The sequence below is a fragment of the Vipera berus genome, assembly GCF_964194415.1.
Source record: "Vipera berus genome assembly, chromosome: 1".
Taxonomy (NCBI): domain Eukaryota; kingdom Metazoa; phylum Chordata; class Lepidosauria; order Squamata; family Viperidae; genus Vipera; species Vipera berus.
In genome coordinates, this window is record NC_138202.1 from 338,004,333 (window position 1) to 338,026,171 (window position 21,839).

The following is a 21,839-nucleotide window of genomic DNA, read 5'->3' on the forward strand; positions in this document are numbered from 1 at the left end:
TCGCAGCTCTATGGTGAAAATGTTTGGTGGTTCAAAGTTCATCAGGAATACTGTGCAGGGGTGGGGAACCGAGGGCCCTATTACTTGTGGACTTCAACTCCCAGAATTCCTGAGCCAGCCACGCTGGCTCAAGAATTCTGGGAGTTGAAGTCCACAAGTCATAATAGGGCCATTGTTCCCCCACCCCTGCTTGTAGAGAGAGAAAATGCGGAACGGCCGTTCTCTCCTCTCAGAGAAGAATGAGGCGGAGCAAGACTCAGGCCGCTGCCGATGTCAAGGTGGCCTTTTTGAAAAATATTCTCTAAGGGACGATACGGAGGAGCAGAACAATATAGCGGTATTGTTCGGCAGCCTAATTTTGCTAGAGGAGAAACCTGGTCAGTGGAGAGGAAAACTATTCGAATAGTTCCCATGGCTTCTCCAGCCCACCAATGTTATGGAGCCGTTCTTCTTTTTTCCAACTTCTCATTATTATTTATTTCGTATCTCTATGGTCAAAAGCTTGGTTTCCTTTCCATTTTTTTAAGCAAAGGAAAGCCCCGGAAGTCAAAGAAAGCGGATGAAACGGCGGCAAAATGGCAGCTGCCGGTGGGGCAGCAAGTTCTCCATCCGGAGCCCCGATATGCGTCCTGGTTCTGGGAATGGCTGGCTCTGGCAAGACGGCGCTGGTGCAGGTGCGGGCGGAGCGGGAAAAGGGATTGGCCCGGGGGAAAGAAGCCCTAAGAGGGCTGCTTGGTTCCCCTGCTCGCTTCATCTGAGCTGACCTACAGTTTGTTTTCCATAGAGACTTATTGCCTACCTGCATAGTAAGAATTCTCCTCCGTATGTCATCAATCTGGACCCCGCAGTTTACGAGCTGCCTTTCCAGGCCAATATCGGTGAGTACATAGGGTGGTCGTCAACATGCTTCGCCAACATTTTTGCCTTTCAGAAAAATATGAGAGTATTAATTAGTTTTGCTATAAAGCACAAATATGTAAACCTTTAGTTTAGAGTAGAATTAAGGACTGCAGATAACCAAGCAACTGCACAGTGGGTGTAAGCTGCCACACGTTTAACCATGGCCACCCATATGGGCATGGATGCTATTTCACCTTCCCCTAGTTGTAGGTGCCATTGAATAGCATTCAGATGCTATTCCAGGTACCTTTACCGCCGCCAACTGAATGGAGTTGCTGTAAGATGTGAGAAGGTGAATAGCTCTCTTTATGATTGCCAAGTATAATTGGAGCGGCTCGCTATTTGCAGTCTCATTCTGTATAGAACAAAGGAATAAATGGTAGATTTTATTTTGTTTTAAGGAATTGATTTAAGTTGAATTGGACCACATTAATATGAATGGATGACTAGACTTGATTAGACATGAATACATTAGTCTATAGTCCAATATTTAAAATCTTTGCTGAAAGTTCCATAGGATGGATTGGAAATCTTGTGTGTTTGGATTACAATTTCCATGATTACCTGATAGAGAGCCTTAGGGGAATATTAGAGCTGCGTTTAAGATGATGGAACAAGTATTGAGAAAGGAAAAATTGGGGGTGGTGGTGTTATATTTAAAGGTAAATCATGTTCTATTCGATATATTCAAAGAGAACAGTAAACCAACAATAAGATACATTTCTTTTAACTTTGTTTTGAATCAGGCTTTGTATAATTTTCCTTTTTTTTAGATATTCGGGACACAGTGAATTACAAAGAAGTCATGAAGCAGTATCCTTGCATTATTTTTTTCCAAATGGTACCATTATTGTTTTTTTATTTATCTGTGTGTATATTGTTGGATGTATATGCTGTTCCATTCATGTCTGACTCTATATCCAAAACTTTGTTGGATGCATAAAACTTTCTGAATAAGAAAGAGTGATGATGTTCTGCAGCTTGTTATTGAAATATAGCTTCCTATTCATCTCTTGTGGAATTGCTCTGGGGAATATTCTGACCCCAGTGATTTGGATTTTTTCAACTTTTCCTGACCTAGCTCCAGATATTCACTGGGCCCAAATGGTGGCATTGTGACGTCCCTCAATCTCTTTGCTACAAGATTTGACCAGGTACGTGCTTACTTAACTGATTTTGCTGGTGTGCAGTATATCATATTGGTAAGCTGCTGAATATTCTTTTCTGAAAATTTCATTATTCTGGGCCATATATATATTGCTAAGCACATTGGTTTGTGCTTAAATTGTAAGCCGCCCTGAGTCTTCGGAGAAGGGCGGGATATAAATGGGATTAAAATAAAATAAAAAATAAAATATAGCAATAGCATTTAGACTTATAATATATACTGCCCCCATAGAGTTTTATTGTACTCTCTAGGCGGTCAGCATATTGCCACCAACAGTCTGGGTCTTCATTTTACTGTCTTGGAACGCTGAGCCAACCTTGAGCCCTATTGGGATTGAACTCCTAGCTGTGGGCAGAGTTGGCCTGCAAAACTGCATTCTAACAACTGCACCAGCAATATATATACTGCTAAAATTCTTGTTCCCGTAACATTTAACTGGATGAAAATGTGCTTCATAGGACAACATTTGAACAACAATATCTTCAAATGTGCTAACTTATAATGTGTCCAAAATCTGGGACCAATTACTCCTATGGAATTGAAATTTGGAAAATTTTATAAAACATTTTATAATACAAAATGTCATAAGACATTAAGTCATTACATATTATGTCATAAAACATTTCCTATGCTGATGTTTGACTATTCTACACAGTTCAGCATGAACTATTTCCAAGCAGATAGATCTCTGAATCTATCCCAATACATTGAAGATATAGAGGAAACTGGTACGGAAATATCTCTGATGACCCAAGGGATTGTGAGTTGTCTAGTCAATGCTAAAGTTTGAAGAAGTGCCAATATAACTGTAAAGTTGAAGAATGTCACTACAGTAATTCTGTTATACTATGGACCTCTTGTTTTAGTAGCTCTTTTGCAAACTCCAGTTTTATTCCTGTATGCAAACTATATTTTCTCTTTAATTGTTATCAGGTGATGAAGTTCATTGAAAAAAGACAGACTGCATCCCAGTGAGTGATAAATTTGATATTGGGAGGGAGGGGGTGGCTACCGCGAGGCTCCTGTTTTTAGAGGGATCATCCATGCACTCCTTATCCTAAACAGATCTGCCTTTACATAGGAAAAGTTACCTTTGTTCTTTATAGATCTTGTTAACATTATCTTGCTGTTTAACTTGTGCAGCTCACAAAATGATAAAATGAAAAAAATAAATTAGAGGAAATAATCAGGTAATATTGCTCAAAATCCTGGGTCTAAAATTAGAATACATACTCAAATACCCAGCATGTCAAAAGCTCAGATATATCAAAAGGACCCAGGGTTGTAAAACTAAGGGATGGTGATTTTAAAAATGGTGTTCAACATTATTTTAAAATGAGTTTCATATACTAGAAAGCATGTGGCAAGTCCTCTTTGGGAAAGAAGCTGTCCAGTCATCAGTTATGATGACTTAACAAGTGGTGGGGTTCTCCAGCTTTTTTGGAAAGCTATGGATACATTTGAAATTATGAAAATTATTTTATGTTCAGTCACAAAATACTGAGAGTAGTCCCCCCCCCATACCTTTTTTTCCCCACACATGGGTGTAAATGTTTGGTGGTTTGGTTATTTTTTTGGTGACTTGGAATATTTTGAAATGAGTGCTCAGAGTCCTCTCAATTCCTGTTGTTAGCTGCGAAGTTGTGTCCAACCCATCGTGACCCCATGGACAACATTCCTCCAGGCCTTCCTGTCCTCAATTCCTAAATGAATAAAAAAAGATTTAAAGAGGGTGGGAGTGACATATGAAATATTTTAGAAATATTCCTTTGAGCAACTAATTACGCCATCTCTCCTAAAACTGTGGTCTTGGACTAAAATGTTCATTTACATTGATTTGATAAGGAAAATGGTTCACAAATTCATCCTTTGTTTTGAAACGAAAAAATAATTAAACCTGAACTTGTCTCTTGTCTCTGTGGGTAGTAGCTCTTGCTAGAATTTCTGAGACAGCAATGGACAAAGTACATACTACTGTTTAGCTCCAGTGTGTGCAATCTCTAATAAAATGTCTTCTGTATATTCTGAGTGTATGAAAGCATTTTTTTCTCTTGCAGGTATGTCTTAATAGATACACCTGGGCAGATTGAAGTGTTTACTTGGTCTGCCTCTGGTACTATCATCACAGAAGCCCTGGTTAGTGACTTCTACTTATCTGATGTTAGGAGTTAATTAAGGATGGGGAAAACATTCTATGCTTTGTAAACAGTAATCCCGCTATATCTGTTTAGGCTTCCTGTTTTCCATCGGTGGTGGTTTATGTGATGGACACATCTCGCAGCACTAATCCTATCACCTTCATGTCTAACATGCTATATGCCTGCAGGTAGGAAGCACTTTTCCACAATTCCTCTTTTTTTGTGTGGATAAAGGTCTGGTTTTTAAAAAAAATTCTAATGCAATTCTTGTTCCCCCCAGACTTTCTTTTTATATAGATATTTTATTAGTTTTTAACTATAACAAGCTCCAGTGCCTGGTGTACAGCGTGTTGTCTTGGTTTATATTTTAACAAGAAAAAAGGACAATAATAATTAATTAACAATCAATAATTAAATTTGATAATTCCATAATTAATAAATTAATGATACATTTCTTTGATCTTCCCTTCTCGCGTTTGTATTCTCCTTCAACCTTAGCCAAAATATAATTCTTAATATTTTCAATATATAAATGATTAGATATAGGCATTTTTATATTTATACAAATAATTATATATATATTGCTTTTTTTTAGCTTATATTATTCTCATAACAATCATCTCACTAGTTCAGCATACATCCTATTTTTATAATTTTTGTTCGCTTAAATTTCCTTATATTCAATCCAATTCTTATCAGTCATAATTTCTTCATATTAGTCATCTAACTATCCAAATTTTCCCATTTAGGTACATCCTCCCATTATTTTATATCATGCATTATAAAAAATACTATTTATCTATCTTATAATATCTAGATATAACATCCTTTTTAATCAGTTTATATTTCATTTATATATTAATAAAAGTTGCATCAAGCTACTATTTTTAACATTTCATATATTATAAAACATACTATATTACTTAAGTCTCTTATCCTTTTTGTTATAAGGCCCCTTTGTGTTCAAAATTCTTTGTTCTTTTAGCCATATTCAAACAAATGTTTATTCACGTAATAGTCCATCTGGTAGGGGGAGTCAAATCCCTTGTATCTGTCTCTGTCTTCTTCTTTTGCCGAGTAATTTTCCAAGTTGATGTAATCCGCTTACCCAGCAGTTCCTGTATTTTTACAAATGATGTTGGGAATACAAAAGATGAAATAAGTAAGATAAATACTTTCTGTCTCCCAAACTTTGATGGTTCTCCTGATAATTCCATTTTTCTTGTTGTATCAGAACCTTAAAGATTTTTTCCTGTTTGTGTCAAATTGTAATTCTTTTCCTCTGTTGTTTCATCAATTTGATCATACTGTTCTAATTTGTTGTCTGCCATCTAATTTATTTGTGCCTTTGTTGTTATTTCCTGGGTGTTTTTTAATTGTAAATTTAGATTGGAAATATGCTTATTTAAATCATCAAAGTTGTTTCAGATTTCTTCATGGTTTGAGTCTATTGTCATTTGTATTTGTCCTAACATTACATATATTTCCTCCTGGAAAGTATTTAGCTTGGAAGCATTGCTTCTGGAGGCCCTTGATTTTCCAGGCTACGTCCTTCAGGAGAAAATATTGAATGTGGCATTCTGTCATTTTTTGATACGTATGTGATATCCATGTTGTCTCCCCCCTTCAAATAATCTTTCGTCAATGTTTTAATTCAAAAGTCAATTTATCAGTCAGTCAAAATTACAGTTCAGTAGGTTAAGCCACTTTAAATCCTTCCTACAAATTCTCCTCTAAAGGATTAGCCAAAAAGCCAAGGTTTTTCTTTTCCATAAACAGTTCTTAGATTTAAGCAACAGTGCAGGTGTTTTTGTTTTGTTTTGTTTTTCTTTCAAACACTTTTTAATCTTATATCTGGCTCTTCCTTTGTTCCCAGCTGTCTTCAAGGTTATTTGCAATTCAAAGGAACAACTTTTTCTTTGTTTCTAGGCATTCTGCCAATTTCTGAGTCCTTGTTAGTGTTCTATTCTCTTGAGTCTCCACTAGATGTCAGCAGTTATTTCTTTTTTCAGTTTTTCTTTCAATCAAAAAGTTATTTTTGTTATATAGTTTTATAATTCCATCAAAAAATTTTTTTAGGGTATATACTTTAGAACAGAATGCAGTGGAGTATTATAGCGCAATTTGTTATCTTTAAAATATTAATAATTCTCCCAAGTGATGCTTTAGTGAAAGCCATTGTGTATTGAGCAAATTCCTGTGTTCTGATTAGCAACTTCAATTGTTAGTTCATCTGCCATTTTTTAATTTGTGCCATACACATGAAACCAAAAGCAGTATTCATTTGGCTAGGATTTACCAAGATGAAAACTTATGAAGTTCATCAAAGTTACTGTATCATCTACCTTCAGGGCACATAACTAGTTACCATTAGTTTGCCAGATACTACAACCACCATTCTCTAGTCTCAAGGATTAAAAGGCAGAATTGTGGAATGTTAACAATTGCATGCCTTTGATTAAGGAGGGAACAACAATTTTGTAAAAGACTGGAAACCCTTTATAAACTTTTTGCTGTAAATGGACAAAAATGATGATTTGGGGATTAACTGATTAAAAAGGATTGTTTATGAGAGGAAGGATATTGCGGTATATAATTTGGAGATGGCAATCATTATGGCTGTATTGCAGTTACTTCCTTAGATATCTTTCCTTTGTCTTTTGCTGTCTATAACCTTTTTATTTCATATCATTTTTCCTGTTTTGCTTATGTTTCTGTAGTTTTGAATTTTGTATAAAGTTCTTTTTCAGTAAAAATATTAAAACAACAAACTGTTTCGTATTACTCGAGCAGGAGGCTGGACTAGAAGACCTCAAAGGTCCCTTCCAGCTGTATTCTTTTCATATCTGGGTCACCTTTTTATCTCTGATCATCCACTCTTTTTTTCCAGCATCCTATACAAAACAAAGCTCCCATTTATAGTGGTCATGAACAAGGTGAGTGGGGTGTTCCAGAGTCCATATTACATGCTAGATGTTAATGAGATTATCTCTTAATATTAAACCAACACTGTCTTTCTACCATACCTTCTTGTTTCTCTTTTTTTTAAAAAAAGTGAAGGCTATCTATTCAAATTCAACGCCTGATGAGGATGTGGAGATGTCTATATAATTTTAGCAGTTTAATAGATGTGCTATTGCCTTGTTCCAGAATTTGGGGGGGGGGCGGGAGAGAGAGAGAAATTTCACTTCCCATTTTAAATGCAGCTGTGGGATTCCCAGGTTTGTCTCCCATTGAAATATTAACCAGACTTAGTCCTATTTAACTTTTTTGAGATCAGTTAAGTTCAGTTAAGATGCTGTCACTTGCTGTGACATTTCTCTTAAAAGAAACAACAAAAATGTAAGGTAAGTTGTGATATCCAACTTATATTTAGGGTATTACCTATTGTTGTTGTGGTTACTCATGTTTTCCATTATCTCCCAAGAAAAAGAAAACGGTTTTGAAGAAAAAATACACAGTGGTCATTAAGTGGCAAACACGTCAGTGTCAGTAAATACAAAATGAGACGTAGGGCAAAGTAATCTTAACGGATTATATCATTGGAATCTCATTGATGTTGAGTAATCAGGACAGTCACCTTGAGATTGTTTTAGATATCTTTATGAAATGTCAGCAATGTATAAATGCTGCGAAAAGGCCAGGTTCCAACGTTTGAGGAGGGACAGAGAATTTAAACTATCAATAGCACAATGTTGTTAGATCAGGGCTTTTCAACCAGTGGTACGGGTACCACCTGTGGTACATTGGCACCTGGCAGGTGGTACGCGACCATCCTAGAAAAGTGGTAGCAGGGGAGGGGAATGAGCTGAACTGGTGGCAGCACCACACAAGCCTGAGGGAGAGACAGCTGGAGCTGCAGGGCTGTCAGGGCTCAGCGGAAGCAACAGGATCAGCGCCAGTCTCCAGCTGGAGCTCAGCACAGATCCTGGCACTTCTGCTGAGCCCAGAAGAAGCAACGATCAGCTGGAATGTTACAGCATCTCCAGGGTCTTGTGATTTACATTCAGATGCTTGGCAACTGATTCATATTTATGATGGTGACAGTGTCCCAGGGTCATGTGAAGTGACCAAAACCTGCTGCAACCACCCAGCAGATGGGGGGAATAAAAATGAAACACCACACCCCCACTGCCAATCCTCAACAGAAATGCTCACAACAATGAAAACCTCAGACAGGAGGAAGAGCACCGCCAGGCGGGCAGGCAGGTGTTTTGCTTGGCTGTGGCTTGCGGGGCACTTTTTTTCAGTGCCATTGTAACTTCGAATAGTCACAAAGCGAACTGTTGTAAGTCGAGGATTACCTGTACTTCATCACTTTTTTCCTTTTTTTGGGGGGGGTCATCAAGTTTTTGACACCTTGCTAGGCGACTGGTGGTACTCAGATGTTGCCATATCCTAAAAGTGGTACAATGGGTGAAAAAGTTGAAAAGCCCTGTGTTAGATAACTGTTGCTGTAAACACATTTGAGGGACCGTCTCATCCCAGTGGGATTGACCCGCCACACCCGTCCTGGCAGAGAAGGCTTTCTGCGGTCCCCATCGGCCAGGGTATTCCTGCAGGGTCTAGGAGTGGGGCCTTCTCTCCCATTGCTCCTGCCCTTTGGAACATCTTGCTCTCCTGGAATGAGCTTCAGTCCTGACACAAGAGCTTAAAGAGCTGGCTCTGCCAGTTGGCTTGGGGCCCCAGCGGGGGAGGGGGACTTCACATTGGGGAGTGGTTGACAGATTAAATTTAGAGAATCATCTCCCTCCCCCCCCGCTCGTCCTACTTTCTCCCTCCCCATCTTTTAGTTAGGGTTGAGTATTTGTATTTTTATACTATTTTGTTTTTATTGTGTATAGATTTTATATAATTTTATCCTTTTAATATTGTAAACCGCCCAGAGTTACCCTGTGGTAAGATGGGCAGCCAATGAATTTAATTAATAAATTAAAATTTGAAATGCTGTACTCAATCAATCCATCTCACAAGGAATATTGAAGATCTGAAAAAGGGTTGAGAATGATACTAAAATGATCAAGAATCTGAAAAACCCAGGTTCAGATATGACTAGGGTCCTGAAAGCTTGCTGAGTCACTGTCTTAATATTTCATTAAAATCTGCTGAGATTCTCAACCATTAATCTTAAATGCTGTCCTTTGGAGCACAGAGAATAAATTTTCCAATGTCAACTCTTCCGGTGGTTTAATTTTGCTTCTCCTGATCGTGATGAATAACCTTATCTTTTTACCATTATTTGCAAAAGTGAACTTTGAGACTTCCAAGTATCTTCTTTATGCTCCTCAGAACAGGCTTCAGTTTGTTTGTTTCCTTCTTGAAAGATGAAGTTTTGAATTGATCACAATAGTTCATAGATGGCCTATTGGGTTTTGATAATACTGTAGTCTTTAATTTCTTACCATGGCTTTTCTGTGCAAATGAAATGAAGAGCAGTCAGTCTGTTTTCCCTACCACTTCTAGAGAACCAGCAATTATTAGGAGACCATTGGTCCTCATTCCTGGGCCAGTAGCTAACAAAGTATAATGGCTAAGATTCTGGCAAGACTTCTTTGGCAGAAGCTGTTACTATATTTTCCTTAAATGTACACCTTATTTTTATTTTTCAACTCAGACAGACATCATTGACCATAGTTTTGCACTTGAATGGATGCAGGACTTTGAAGCTTTTCAAGATGCCCTCACTCAGGAAACCAGCTATGCCAGTAATTTAACTCGCTCTATGAGTCTTGTCTTAGATGAGTTTTACAACTCACTTCAGGTGGGTGCTCTCTTTTGTACTGCAAACGGTGCCATATGTTATGTATGTAGGTGGGTTTGTTAAAAATGTTGATGTCATGGTTCCGATTAATGAGACAGATCAAAGAACACTGCATGATTGTTTATTCCCAAAAAGTCTATAATAATGAGAACGGAGCATCGGCACTCATGGATGGATGCCAGAATCTGAATTCTCCTCCCCTTAACCCATCATATCATACAGAATCTCCCTCCCTTAATTACACGTCATAAATCACATTCACCAATTAGTTTAGCACACGAAGTTTCATTTCCCTTTTAAAGCAGCTCTTATCTTCTCAAAACATCTGGGTTGAATTCCTCCCACGCTTTAGTTATTCAAAGCCAAACAATTAAAGCAAAAGGCTGCCTCTTACATTGTCAGTGCAAAAACATGTCAATGTTTGCAGCATTGACAGTTATTGAGTAATGCAGTTTTTGGTGCTGAATGGGAAGAGATAGGTTGAAGTTAAGTCTCAAGCAAGACATTTATTCATTTAAACCCACATTTCTAAAGGCATCCAGTTTATCAGTAACTTTCTCTTGCAGGTTGTGGGTGTTTCTGCTGTTCAAGGAACAGGGATGGATGAATTTTTTGAACATTTGTCCAAAGCTGTTGATGAATATGAAAGGTGAGTTCTTCAGGAAAGGAAGGACTATAGCAAGGGCAACCTGGTACGCTGTGCTTTATCTTTAGGGATAACTGAATTTTGGGACTTACTGAATTTGAGTTTCTAAGATACTTTTTTAAAAGGCAACTGGATTTTCTTGTTTTTCTTTGAAGACATTTCACTTCTCATCCAAGAAGCTTCATTGGTTCTGGCAGGATGGTGGAGGGGATGGAAGTATTAGCTTTGACAGAATTGGGTGGGGGGAGAGAAATGGAAGGATCATTAGCAGTCTCCGAAAACCATTGAAGCCACTTGAGAGATTATCTGTGCCCTCAGGTCACCTGAATCAAAGTGTAAATGAGAATTTGCACTCAGCCAACCTTAACTGAATTTGAGGTTGCCTAGAAACTAGAGAGAGCCAGTTTGGTATATTGAGTAAGGCACCAGGCTAGAAACTGGGAGACGGTGGAGTTCTAGTTCTATCTTAAGCACAGAGGCATCTGGACGACCTTAGGCCAGTCAAACTTTGTCAGCCATAGTAAGGAGGCAATGGCAAACCATTTCCAAAAACCCTTGCCAAGAAAACTGCAGGGACTAGTCCAGGCAGTCACCAGAAGTCATACTGGCTCAAAGGCGCAAAAATAAAATGAGAGTTTAGGCAAATAATGCTTCCAATTAGGTTTATTTGTACCCTATGGATACACTAGATTTCACAACACCCTTCAGAAATCAATTATTTTCTGTTTGTATTAGACACCTCAACTGTTAAGCAATTCCATATCAGATATTTTGATGCATTGTAAAGTCAATGGGTTTTCTTGGAGCACCACCTGGTACTTCATTCTTGGTGCAGATATTAGGCTTATAGGAAGAATTTCCTCTCTTTCTATAGCAGTAAATAAAATGGTGAGTACGCACACTGATTACTTGTAACGGTGATGTCCGTTCAGTACTGCTGACCGTGTGAGAAGAACTTTATTATATGAAATGGTTTCTAATAGATTGTAAGCTGTCTGGAGTTGCCACCAGGCAAGATGGGTGGCATATAAGTTTAACAAGTAACTAAATTGTTGTCCGTTAGGATACATGTCAGTAGTGCTCAGGAGTAAATACATGAAGCCCCCTTTTTTCTTCTTCCAGAGAATATCGACCAGAATATGAGCGCCTAAGAAAGAAATTGGTAAGTGCATGAATATACTTTGTTGCTCTGGGCTGTATTGCTATAAGCCCCTCCCACCCCCAATTGTGTCTGAATACTTGTTGCTGTGTTGTTTGCTGGATGTTGGAGAGCAACCGCCCCAGGCGGAAGGAGAGCTGAAGCAGGGAATTAACTTGGATTTCCTATATAAACATAAGAGGTTTGATCCTCCCTCCAAATACCTTTGAGCTTTGCCTGGTCTTTCCCAGACAAAAGCTGCCAGTCTGGGGAGATTCTGTATGATAGGCAGAGAATCATTAGTAGCTAGTTTGAACTCTAGATGGGTCTGGTTGTTCATATCTGAAATTGGAGTTCTAAAAGGTATTTCTTCAGATGTAAATACTAATTCACCTATAAGCTGATAAAAGAAGTGTGGGAAAAGGAAATCAAGCAGGAAATCCTAGGGCTATGGTGAAGAGATCAAAATCCCTGAGGGTATAAGCCAGGGGTAGGCAACCTTGGATCTTTTATGACTCGTGGACTTCAACTCCCAGAATTCCTGAGCCAGCATAGCTGGCATAGCTGGCTCAGGAATTCTAGGAGTTGAAGTCCACGAGTCATAAAAGAGCCAGGGTAGCCTACCCCTGGTATAGGCCCAAGAGCCTTTCTTTTTCCATTGTTAAATGAATTCAAAGCAGTGATGAAGGTTAATGTACAATTATGGAAGAATCTAGAAGTCTTTTCTATGAATAATAAAAAGATACTGGTAACACATTACTTACTTATTCATGACATGCTAAATAAACCATGATGGCTGGCTCTAAACATTTTAAAGCACAGTTCGTTTAACATGGATTTATTAAACCTAATTAGCTAAGTATGAAAAATAAGTTCCAATGTGAGAGCAAATTGAGATACAAACACACAGGGAAAAAAACATACGTTATTGAAATACTCTCTCTTCATTTACAGGAAACAGCTCAGAAGCAGCAGCAGGAAGAACAGTTGAAAAATTTGCGGAGAGATATGGGGCCTGTGGCTATGGAGAACAGCCCAGCAGTTTCAGGTACATGAGAAACTACAGAGACGTCCCTGCAAAGTATTTGTAAGCTTCAGCCGGTACAGAATACAGTGGTATGGGCAGTTATGTGCACTTCTAAAACAGCATGTTACACCATTACTATATCAGCTGCATTGGCTGCCAGTTTGCTTCCAGGTCCAATTCAAGATGCCGCTTTTAACTTTTCATGGCATGGGATCAGGCTTTCTGAAGGACTGCCTCTACCTGGTTATATCAGCCCCCCCTCCCCCCCTAGCAGATCTAGCAGAGAGGGCATGTTGTGGGTCCCATTAGCTAGGATCCCACTACATCTCTGCCATGGTGGCTGCCTTATGGAACATCCTTCCCTCAAAATTAGATTAGTTCCATCCCTTCTGATAGGCCTCAAGAGCTCATTATGTTATCAGGCCTGGGGCTCCCAAGGTACAGGACACTTGCTGACATGGCTCAAATGTTGTGGTAGGCATTTTTGTCCCTCTCATCACCTAGGGTTTGTATCTTATTTTTTTATTATATTTATTAGCATGGATTCTTATGTCTGTAATTTTTTACATTTATTTTGTTGTGCTGTTCAGAATCACTTTTGGCGAGATGGGCAACTATATAACTTTGATTGATAAATAAGCTAACAAGCCATCAAGCAATATTTAGAAGTTTGTTCAGGTTCATAATGCAATGAAATTTCATTTTGATGTATGCCGATTGGTGTACATTCAAAGTGACGATAAAGTTATCATTATCATTATCATTAAAGGTAAAGGTTCCCCCGCACATGCGTGCTAGTCGTTTCCAACTCTAGGGGCCGGTGTTCATCTCCATTTCAAAGCCGAAGAGCCAGCGCTTGTCCGAGGACGTCTCCATGGTCATGTGGCCGGCATGACTAGACGCCAAAGGCGCACGGAACGCTGTTACCTTCCCACCATAGTGGTCCCTATTTTTCTACTTGCATTTTTTACGTGCTTTCAAACTGCTAGGTTGTCAGACGTTGGGACGAGTAACAGGCGCTCACTCTGTTATGCAGCACTCGGGATTCGACCTGCCAAACTGCCGACCTGATCGACAAGCTCAGCGTCCTAACCCACTGAGCCACCGTGTCCCTTTTATCTGCTCCATTAAATATTTGAGGGGTATAGTTGGGTTTCACAGAGAAGAACAGAAGAAAAGGAAGGGCTGCTGATGGGATCTGTATACACTGGCTTACTTAAGGCATTTACCTAAGGGATATGGCACTTCATCTGGCAAGGTATTATGTTATAGTGATAGGACTAAGCAACTATTGTTGCTGCCTTGCTAAATTTCTAAAGCTGCCCAGAGCCCTCATTTAGGCATCACGTACACACACCCTCTTCTGACCTTGTAGAGTTTGAGACCTGGCGTGGAACTCCTGGACAAGGTGTTCATCCTCCTGTACAGAAAGAAATCCAAAAATTGCTTTTTGGTTTGATTTTGGTCCAAAGGTTCAGTGGCAGAATCTTCATTAGGCCCATCAGAACTGATTTTGACACGAGGAACTTTGGATCCAGAAGAGGAGGAAGAAGAGGCCCAAGACAGTGATACTGATGACATTGATCATAAAGGTAATTAAAGCTCTGAAGAAATAGGAGGAATTAAAAATTGCAAGAGACAAGCTAAGTGGGAGGGTGGCAGCATTTTCCCATCAGTTGCCTTACATAGAATTCCTAACAATAAAGTCATTATCTTTAAAGCCCCTTATGGCACGGGTCCAGGGTATCTGGGGTTGCCCCGCTTGTTTTGGTAAAAAGGGCCTACTTTGGATCCCATTGGCCAAAAGGTTTGGCTGGTGGAGTCCAGCTGAAGAGCCTTTTCTGCTGTGGTCCCTGCTCTCTGGAATATTCTGTCACAGGTGAGATCCACCTCCAAACTCCTAGCCTTTCAAAAGAGCCTAAAAACTTGGCTCTACCGCTTGGCCGGGGGCCAGAGAGGGACCCACTACATTGCGGGTGGCTGATGGGATAGAGACAATTCTCTGCCCAGGCTGCTCATCATCTTGGTTTTTAATTTGTAACTTTTTAATTGGTTTTTTTTTGTGCCCTTTTTATCTTTTATTATATTGTAAGCTGCCCAGAGTTACTGTATTAGAGAGATGGGTTGCATAGAAATGCAATACACACGCGCACACACACACACACACACACACACACACACACACACACACAGAGAGAGAGAGAGAGAGTTTTATATTCATTGTACAATTCAACAAAGGATTATGGTGATGCTGGTTTCTACTAGGGCACGGGTCGGCAAACCCGCGGCTCCGGAGCCGCATGCGGCTCTTTAAGCCGTCTCATGCGGCTCCCAGGCCTCCTCTGCCATTCTGCAAAAAAGTCCCATTGAGAGAATGGGGCGGCGAAGGTTTGGAGAGCTGATGCCTTTCGGGGCCAAAAGAAATGCAAACGAAGGCAGCAGCTCTCCAAACTGGGCAACAGCAGTTTGGAGAGCTGCGCGCGCAGCTCTCCAAACCTCCTCCGCCCCGTTTCCAAGGCTGCCGGCTTCGTCCATGTTTGAGGAAGCCAGCAGATCTCCAAACGGCCGGCGGCGGTTTGGAGAGTTGCGCGCGCAGCTCTCCAAACCTCCTCCGCCCCGTTTCCAAGGCTGCCGGCTTCGTCCATGTTTGAGGAAGCCAGCAGATCTCCAAACGGCCGGCGGCGGTTTGGAGAGTTGCACGCACAGCTCTCCAAACCTCCTCCTCCCCTTTTGCAGGGCTGCTGGCTTCCTCAAACATGGACAAAGCCGGCAGATCTCCAAATGGGTAGAGGAGCTCCAAACCTCCGGCGCCCCGTCTGGAGAGCTGCTCCCTTCCGCGTTTCTTTCAAATGCGGACGAAGGCAGCAACTCTCCAAACAGGGCAACGGCAACCATCCCATTTGCAGAGCTTCCGCCTTCGTCCATGTTTGACGGTGGCAGCAGATCTCCAAACGAGCAGCTCTCCAAACCTCAACCCTCCTCAACCCTCCTGTTTGCAGAGTTTCCGCCTTCGTCAAACATGATCTCCAAACCGGTGGCAGCGGTTTGGAGGCCCTGGGGGGAGGGGCAGGGCGCTCAGGCGGCTGGTGGCGCCCGGGCTGAAAATGGCGCCCGGGCTGAAAACGGCGCCGTGACCCAGCGCCCATCGCCAGGGAGACTCGCCGCCGCTGCCGCGCAGGTGCCTCCCAAGGCTGCAAGCTTCGCACGGGAAGCCCGGCGTCCGGGGAAGTGGCAGCGAAAGGGCCACCTCCCTTTCCCCCCACCCGGCTTCAGTTGGGAGTTTTGTGCTCTCGAAGTTGGCGAGGACTTTTCGGGCTAGCTAGCAGAAGAGAAGCCAGGCCCTTCCTCCTCGGGAGCCATGAGCTGGTGTGGGAAGTGGTGCAAGCGCGGCCTCGTGAAATTTGCCCGCACCCTCTTCAAACTTGTCATGGGCAGGCTTAGCAAAGGTAAAGGCGAGGAGTAAAGGTGACACGGGAATGGCAGGCGGCAGAGGGAGGGAGGGAGGGAAGGGAGCGAGAAGACCAGCCGACGCCATTCGCCAATCGTTGGGTTTAGGGAGCGGAAGGGTTCCTGGTTCCCTTCGGAGAGGGTGTTTGCTGCGCTTGTGGCGTTTTGCAGGCCGAGAAAGGTGTGCTAACTGTTGGGTCACTTGTTGGGCGATCACGGGGGCCCTGGACGATGTGGGGTTTTGCAGCAAAGCCTGGTAGGAAAAGGCTTCATCGGGACACGCTTTCCTGCTTAGGGGGCTTCCGAAGCTACGAATCGCCCTTTCCAGTTTGCAGCAGTAGTGGCAGCAGCTGGAAGGCAGCGTGAAAACCGGTCCGTGAACCTCTTGTTTCCTGGGGGGAAGAGTTGGAGCCTGTTGTTTTGCGCATGCGCGTGCATGCGCACCCTTCTTTGCGGCTCCAAGTTTTTTCTTTTCTGAGGGAACTGGTTCCGAGTGGCTCTTTCACTGTTTTGGGTTGCCGGCCCTTGTACTAGGGCATTTTGGGTCCTGAGGCATTAGTGAGACTCACTTTCTTAACACACCTCTTCATTTATTCTACTATAGTGACAGAGGAAAGCCGTGAAGAACCTGCCTTCCAAAACTTCTTGCAAGAAGCCAAGCTGCACTATTCGACCAGAAACAACCAGTAGAAGAGAACAAGGACCGTTGCATGGCTGGACGCAGTAGCTGAAGAACACAGAGCTGTGAAACAGGCCCACTCTTGGCCATCTGTGGCAGCCGTTCTGCTCCCCTCGACTCAAGGCTACTGAGTTCCTTCTGTGGCAGCTTTTTTCAGTGGGAGACTGAAGCAGTTTGCCAGAACCGGATGGTCATTTTCACAGATGACACATAATCGCATGTTGGCAAAAGAATATGACTGAGAGATCTTGTCTCTGTTGTGAATTTTACCTATAATGTATGTTTCTGTTTTGTAAATTATTAGCAAATATCTATTCTGATACATCGTCTTAGTGGCTGACCTTTTCTTCTAGCTTAATGATTGGCACTTTACTTTTCTCCCACCTGTATATGCTGGAATAAGAGAAGGCACAACTGGCATGGGAGTTCAGAGACATAAAGAACATGACATGAGATGAGGGGTCATTTTGCTAAGCATTTTGAGGATGCCTTCACCTAAAAAAAAAACAACAACACAAAATTGCTGGAAAATTACTGCTGGTCATATGGGTGCCTGTAGATCCTCATCCATGCACATGGAGATGCAGAGTTCTTCCAAAAACTACTGTGAATGCAAACATGAAATACTTCTGCTGGATTCTGTTAAAAGGAGGATGGAGGGGTGTGTGTTATCTCTTCACAGGAAAGACCGGAGTGTCTACGGGTAGTCCTTGACTTATGACCACAGCGGAGTCCCAAATTTTTGTTGCTAAGCAAGACAGTTATGTGAATTTTCCCCATTTTATGACCTTTCCACGGTTATTAAGTGAATCGTAGTTGTTAAATTAGTAACACAGTTGTTAACTGAATTTGGCTTCCCCATTGACACTGCTTCTCAGAAGGTCACAAAAGGTGATCACATGACACCGGGACACTGCAGCTGTCATGAGTCAGTTGCCAAGCATCTAAATTTTGATCATGTCACCATGGAGATGCTGCAATGGTCTTAAGTGAAAAACGGTCATAAGCCACATTTTTCAGTGATGTAACTTTGAAAGGTCACGAAATGAACTGTTACTGCCTATATTAGGTTTGAGTTATGACATTTACTGGGGGGGGGAGGTGTACTGTATACATCAGTGTGCTTCTACCAGTGGTGGGATTCAGCCAGTTTGTACCAGTTCAGCAGAACCAGTAGCTTATTTTTTGTTGCCCAGGCCCAGAACGGACTTTCGGAAGCGGCATCCACAAAGACAAACAATTGTTCACATATTTGAATCTCACCACTGGCTTTTACCCCTTTGTAATATGGAAGTGAGAGTTTGATACAAAGGAAAGTGGATTGCAGTGGGAATGGACTATCTAAATCTATTGATAATGCCAAAAGAAATAGGCTCAGAACTAAGTTGTGCTGAATGAATATAGATTCAATGCAATTATTTAGGCAAAAATGAATGGAGCAAATATATGAAGTAAGAGCAAAATAGAGAAGAAGTTTGAGAAAATGGTGATGTTTTATAACATCTTCAAAAACAGGCAAAAAGTTTTAAGTAGAAAAGGCAATTCATAAAGCAGGGCACTTAAGTTGGTAATAAATATTTGCAAAGAGAAAGGTACAGAGCACTATATTAAATGATAGCTCTCCATATAAATTAGATTTAGTGAAATATATTTTATGCCTGTTTAGCTTTTTTTGCCTTAATTTTTTTTTGCAAGATTGTTCCTTTTCTTACTGTCTTTTCATATGTACGTTGTCTCCTAAAGGGTCTCTTTGCTGCTTAGATGAAGGGAAAAAATGCTTCTTTTTCTCTTGCTCCCTCCTTTTGCAAGTGGAGGGAGTCCCTATTGCAGTGGTGCTTCCTGAACAACAGTGGCAAAGCTTTGTAACTTCTCAGTGAAATACACACTGGAAATTAAAATAAGGCTGTAGTTTAAGTATTCCTAAACATGCTAGTTGAAACAGAGGGGACAAAAGCTGCTTACCTGCCCTCAGCACAAATTTTGGGGAGAGCAGTTTCAGGTTTGTTGCTGCAGGCTTCCCTGAGAAGGACCACCTTCTTTGGATGCCAAGCACTCCTCTTTAGAGTCTCTAGCTCCACAAGCAACTACCCACTGCACACAACTTATGTCCAGGCCCTCTTCAGAAGGGTCAGGACACACTGCAGCACGTCAACACTAAGAAAAGTGGAAGAGAAACAGCTGCTTGATGGCTTTCTCAGCTATCACAAAAACTTTGTATTCCAACACACAGCATCCAAACCACAACATACCACCTAGCCAACCACCACGCAAAAACTAACCCTACCAGACACAAAAGGGGTATTGGAAATGATAGCCAGAATTCTCCAACCTCTAGGAATAGGAATAGCCCACAAACCCATACCCACACCCCACCAGGAATTATCCAGAAACAAAGACAAGATATAGAATGACGAAAGAAACTGTAATCTACAAAATCAACTGTAAGCATTGGGATCAATTCTGTGTGGGACAAATACCATGTCAATTAAACAGGATCCATGAACACCAGCTGGCAGTCAAACACCACAATCCCAAATCCTTAATCTCTACCCACACCGACACCAAACAGCACCAGTTTGACTGGAACAACACAAAAATCATTGGCTACCCGACCACTGCGGAGTTCATCAAAGCCTGGCATTCCACAAGCAATTTCTTCAACAGACACACTGACCTACAACCAGCCTATGAACCCATACAGCCAACCAGAGACAACATTGACCCTCAACCAACCCATGCAAGCCTCTCCCCACATCACTTCACCTCCCTATGACCCTCACCTGATGTAACCTCCCCATCACAAAACCCATCACAAGCTCCCACCGATGACTCACAACTGACCTCTCACAAGAGCTACTGATCATACGAAGCCCTTACAAACAGAAGAAAGCTGACATTCCCTAAACTCCAGTGAAAACCCTACCTAGCTTGGTAAAAAACATTCGGAAACCAATCCACAAGCTCGGGAAAACGAACCTTCACCCTCATCTTGAGACTCTGCTTGTTCCTGGGAGAAGTGGGGATCCAGATGACTTTGCAGATGACAGAAGAACAGCTGGCTCTCAGTAGTGCCACTTGTCTCCTGTAGTCTACCTCCTTGTGATCCAGAAACGTTCCCTCTGGACCACACTGCGGTTTAGAGCCACTGAGGAGATGCTGATGTGGAGAAGGTAAGCCTTAAGAGCTATACTGTTGACTGCCTCCTACCTCAGCAAGGGGAACTCCTGGAGACCCTAAAGAGAGAGGAGCAAAACCCAAAGGACCAGGAGGCCAGCAGCCCAGAGGACCGTTTCTCGCCCCTGCAGCCTAGAGACCTTCCCGAGTCTGAGTAACGGGGTGACTTTCCACCTGAGTAACCTGGTGGGAGTATTTGTCTGGGCCCCGAGGCAAGGACCCCTCTCTTTGCTGTCTCCACTGGGCTGACGGCCTCTCTCCCGTCTCCGAAATAGAAGCGTGGGGCGCGGTTATCCGGCTGCCGGTCGCCCGGCTAGGGCTTTCCTGAGCTGGAGACCAGAGATGGTTCCTGAGGGAGACGAGCTGTAAGAGTGCTGGGATGGGACTGGAAGCTTCTGCAACGAGCCCTACCTCTGCTGCATCCCAGCAAGGCCAGGCTGCGTCTCCAATTCCTTCCCCGACTCCTTGTCCGCCCGGTGCAGGGGCTCCTCAGACAGAAAACCTCCTGGCCGCCGCCCCCCGTCACCCCCCCCATCCTTCTGGGTCGGGACTTGCCGAGAGCAAGGAAAATAAGGTGCGGGGGGAGGGGGAGCAGAGGCGATCCCCAGCACAGTCCACAGTTGCAGCGCAAGGCGGTCCCTTCGAGCTTTAGCATCCCTCCCAAAAGGGCACTTGCTGTTTCCATCTCACCATCCAGAGGCCTCACATCGGATCCTAGCTTCAGCTTCGAGCCCCTTAGCCCGCCATCCCTCCATTAGGATCTCTCCTCTTATTTCAGGTCGTTTCTTGCTCAAAATCCTTTCGGGGAGGGAAGGGGTGGAGCGGGAATGTCAAACGTATTTTGGGGCATTGTGATACATTATGGCTACCAGACAATCTCACAGGGTTGTTAACATTCTACAAAAAAAAGAAAAGAAAAAAAAAGCAAACGAATCACCCCACCTCCAAAGATAAGATTGATTTTTTGCAAAAGCGGTATTGAATATTTCTGAACCATGAGTGGTTTCACACAACACTGCAAGCCCCAACTCCTGTTTTAACAACATGGTTGTGTTCACACAGCATGTTATTTCCACTCTATAGCCTTTATTTATATATTTATTTGACAGTAATTTATAGCTAGCCCTGAACCAAATAGACCTGCTACAGTTTAATAGATGACCTGATTTATACAATACACTAAGAAAGTAGTGGGGTTTTGTTAAAGTGAAACACAAACCCACAATTTAGTTTAGTGTGTTTTGTGTAAACTCTTGGTCATTATGTGTTTCTGATTACTCCATGTCAGATAGGAGCTATGAATAAGAACAAACATCTGTACGATCAAACTGCTAATGCAAAAGCCAGAAATATTGGGGCTTTTCATTATATTAAAAAAGCTGCTAAAATATCTTCACAATATGTATTCAAAATATGTGTTCAATTCTGACTGCCCTCAGGAATGAAAAAATAATAAATTTATCAACCACATAACTATCTACAATGATTAAAATGCCACAGAAACATGGGGCTTTCCAGTTCATAAATAAGATTGACACATAGATTGTACCTTTTGATTCATTTCCTGTTCGAAACAAGTTTTCTTTAAAAATGAAGCTTCAGTCATGATGGGGATTCTTCTACCGGTTTTATTCTTCCTTTTGAATCTTTTGACCTGTCTGTTCAAGGGGAACTGGATGATCATTCTTCTCCCACAATGGCACCTGGACTAGGAATGTTTGATTTTAGAAACCGCAGTCTCTTGATTCAGTCTGTAAACCA

General features: G+C 41.9%; 1 protein-coding gene across 1 annotated transcript; it reads left to right on the forward strand.

Annotated features, from left to right (window-relative positions):
* Nucleotides 1-358: 358 nt before the first annotated feature.
* On the forward strand, nucleotides 359-17,226 carry GPN1 (GPN-loop GTPase 1). Its single transcript, XM_081312744.1, has 15 exons — nucleotides 359-377; nucleotides 528-674; nucleotides 785-878; nucleotides 1,674-1,713; nucleotides 1,988-2,054; nucleotides 3,002-3,039; nucleotides 4,126-4,204; nucleotides 4,300-4,394; nucleotides 7,097-7,142; nucleotides 9,821-9,967; nucleotides 10,534-10,616; nucleotides 11,736-11,775; nucleotides 12,706-12,799; nucleotides 14,251-14,370; nucleotides 16,830-17,226. Exons 2-15 carry the CDS (start codon nucleotides 576-578, stop codon nucleotides 16,913-16,915), a joined length of 1,128 nt encoding a protein of 375 aa, XP_081168870.1. The 5' UTR covers nucleotides 359-377; nucleotides 528-575; the 3' UTR covers nucleotides 16,916-17,226.
* Nucleotides 17,227-21,839: the final 4,613 nt, after the last annotated feature.

Coding starts and splice junctions, on each gene's coding strand:
- GPN1 (XM_081312744.1), top strand. CDS start 576: ATGGCAGCTGCCGGTGGGGCAGCAAGTTCTCCATCCGGAGCCCCGATA. Junction 879..1,673: donor GCCTTTCCAGGCCAATATCG/GTGAGTACATAG, acceptor CCTTTTTTTTAG/ATATTCGGGACACAGTGAAT. Junction 2,055..3,001: donor TTGCTACAAGATTTGACCAG/GTACGTGCTTAC, acceptor AATTGTTATCAG/GTGATGAAGTTCATTGAAAA.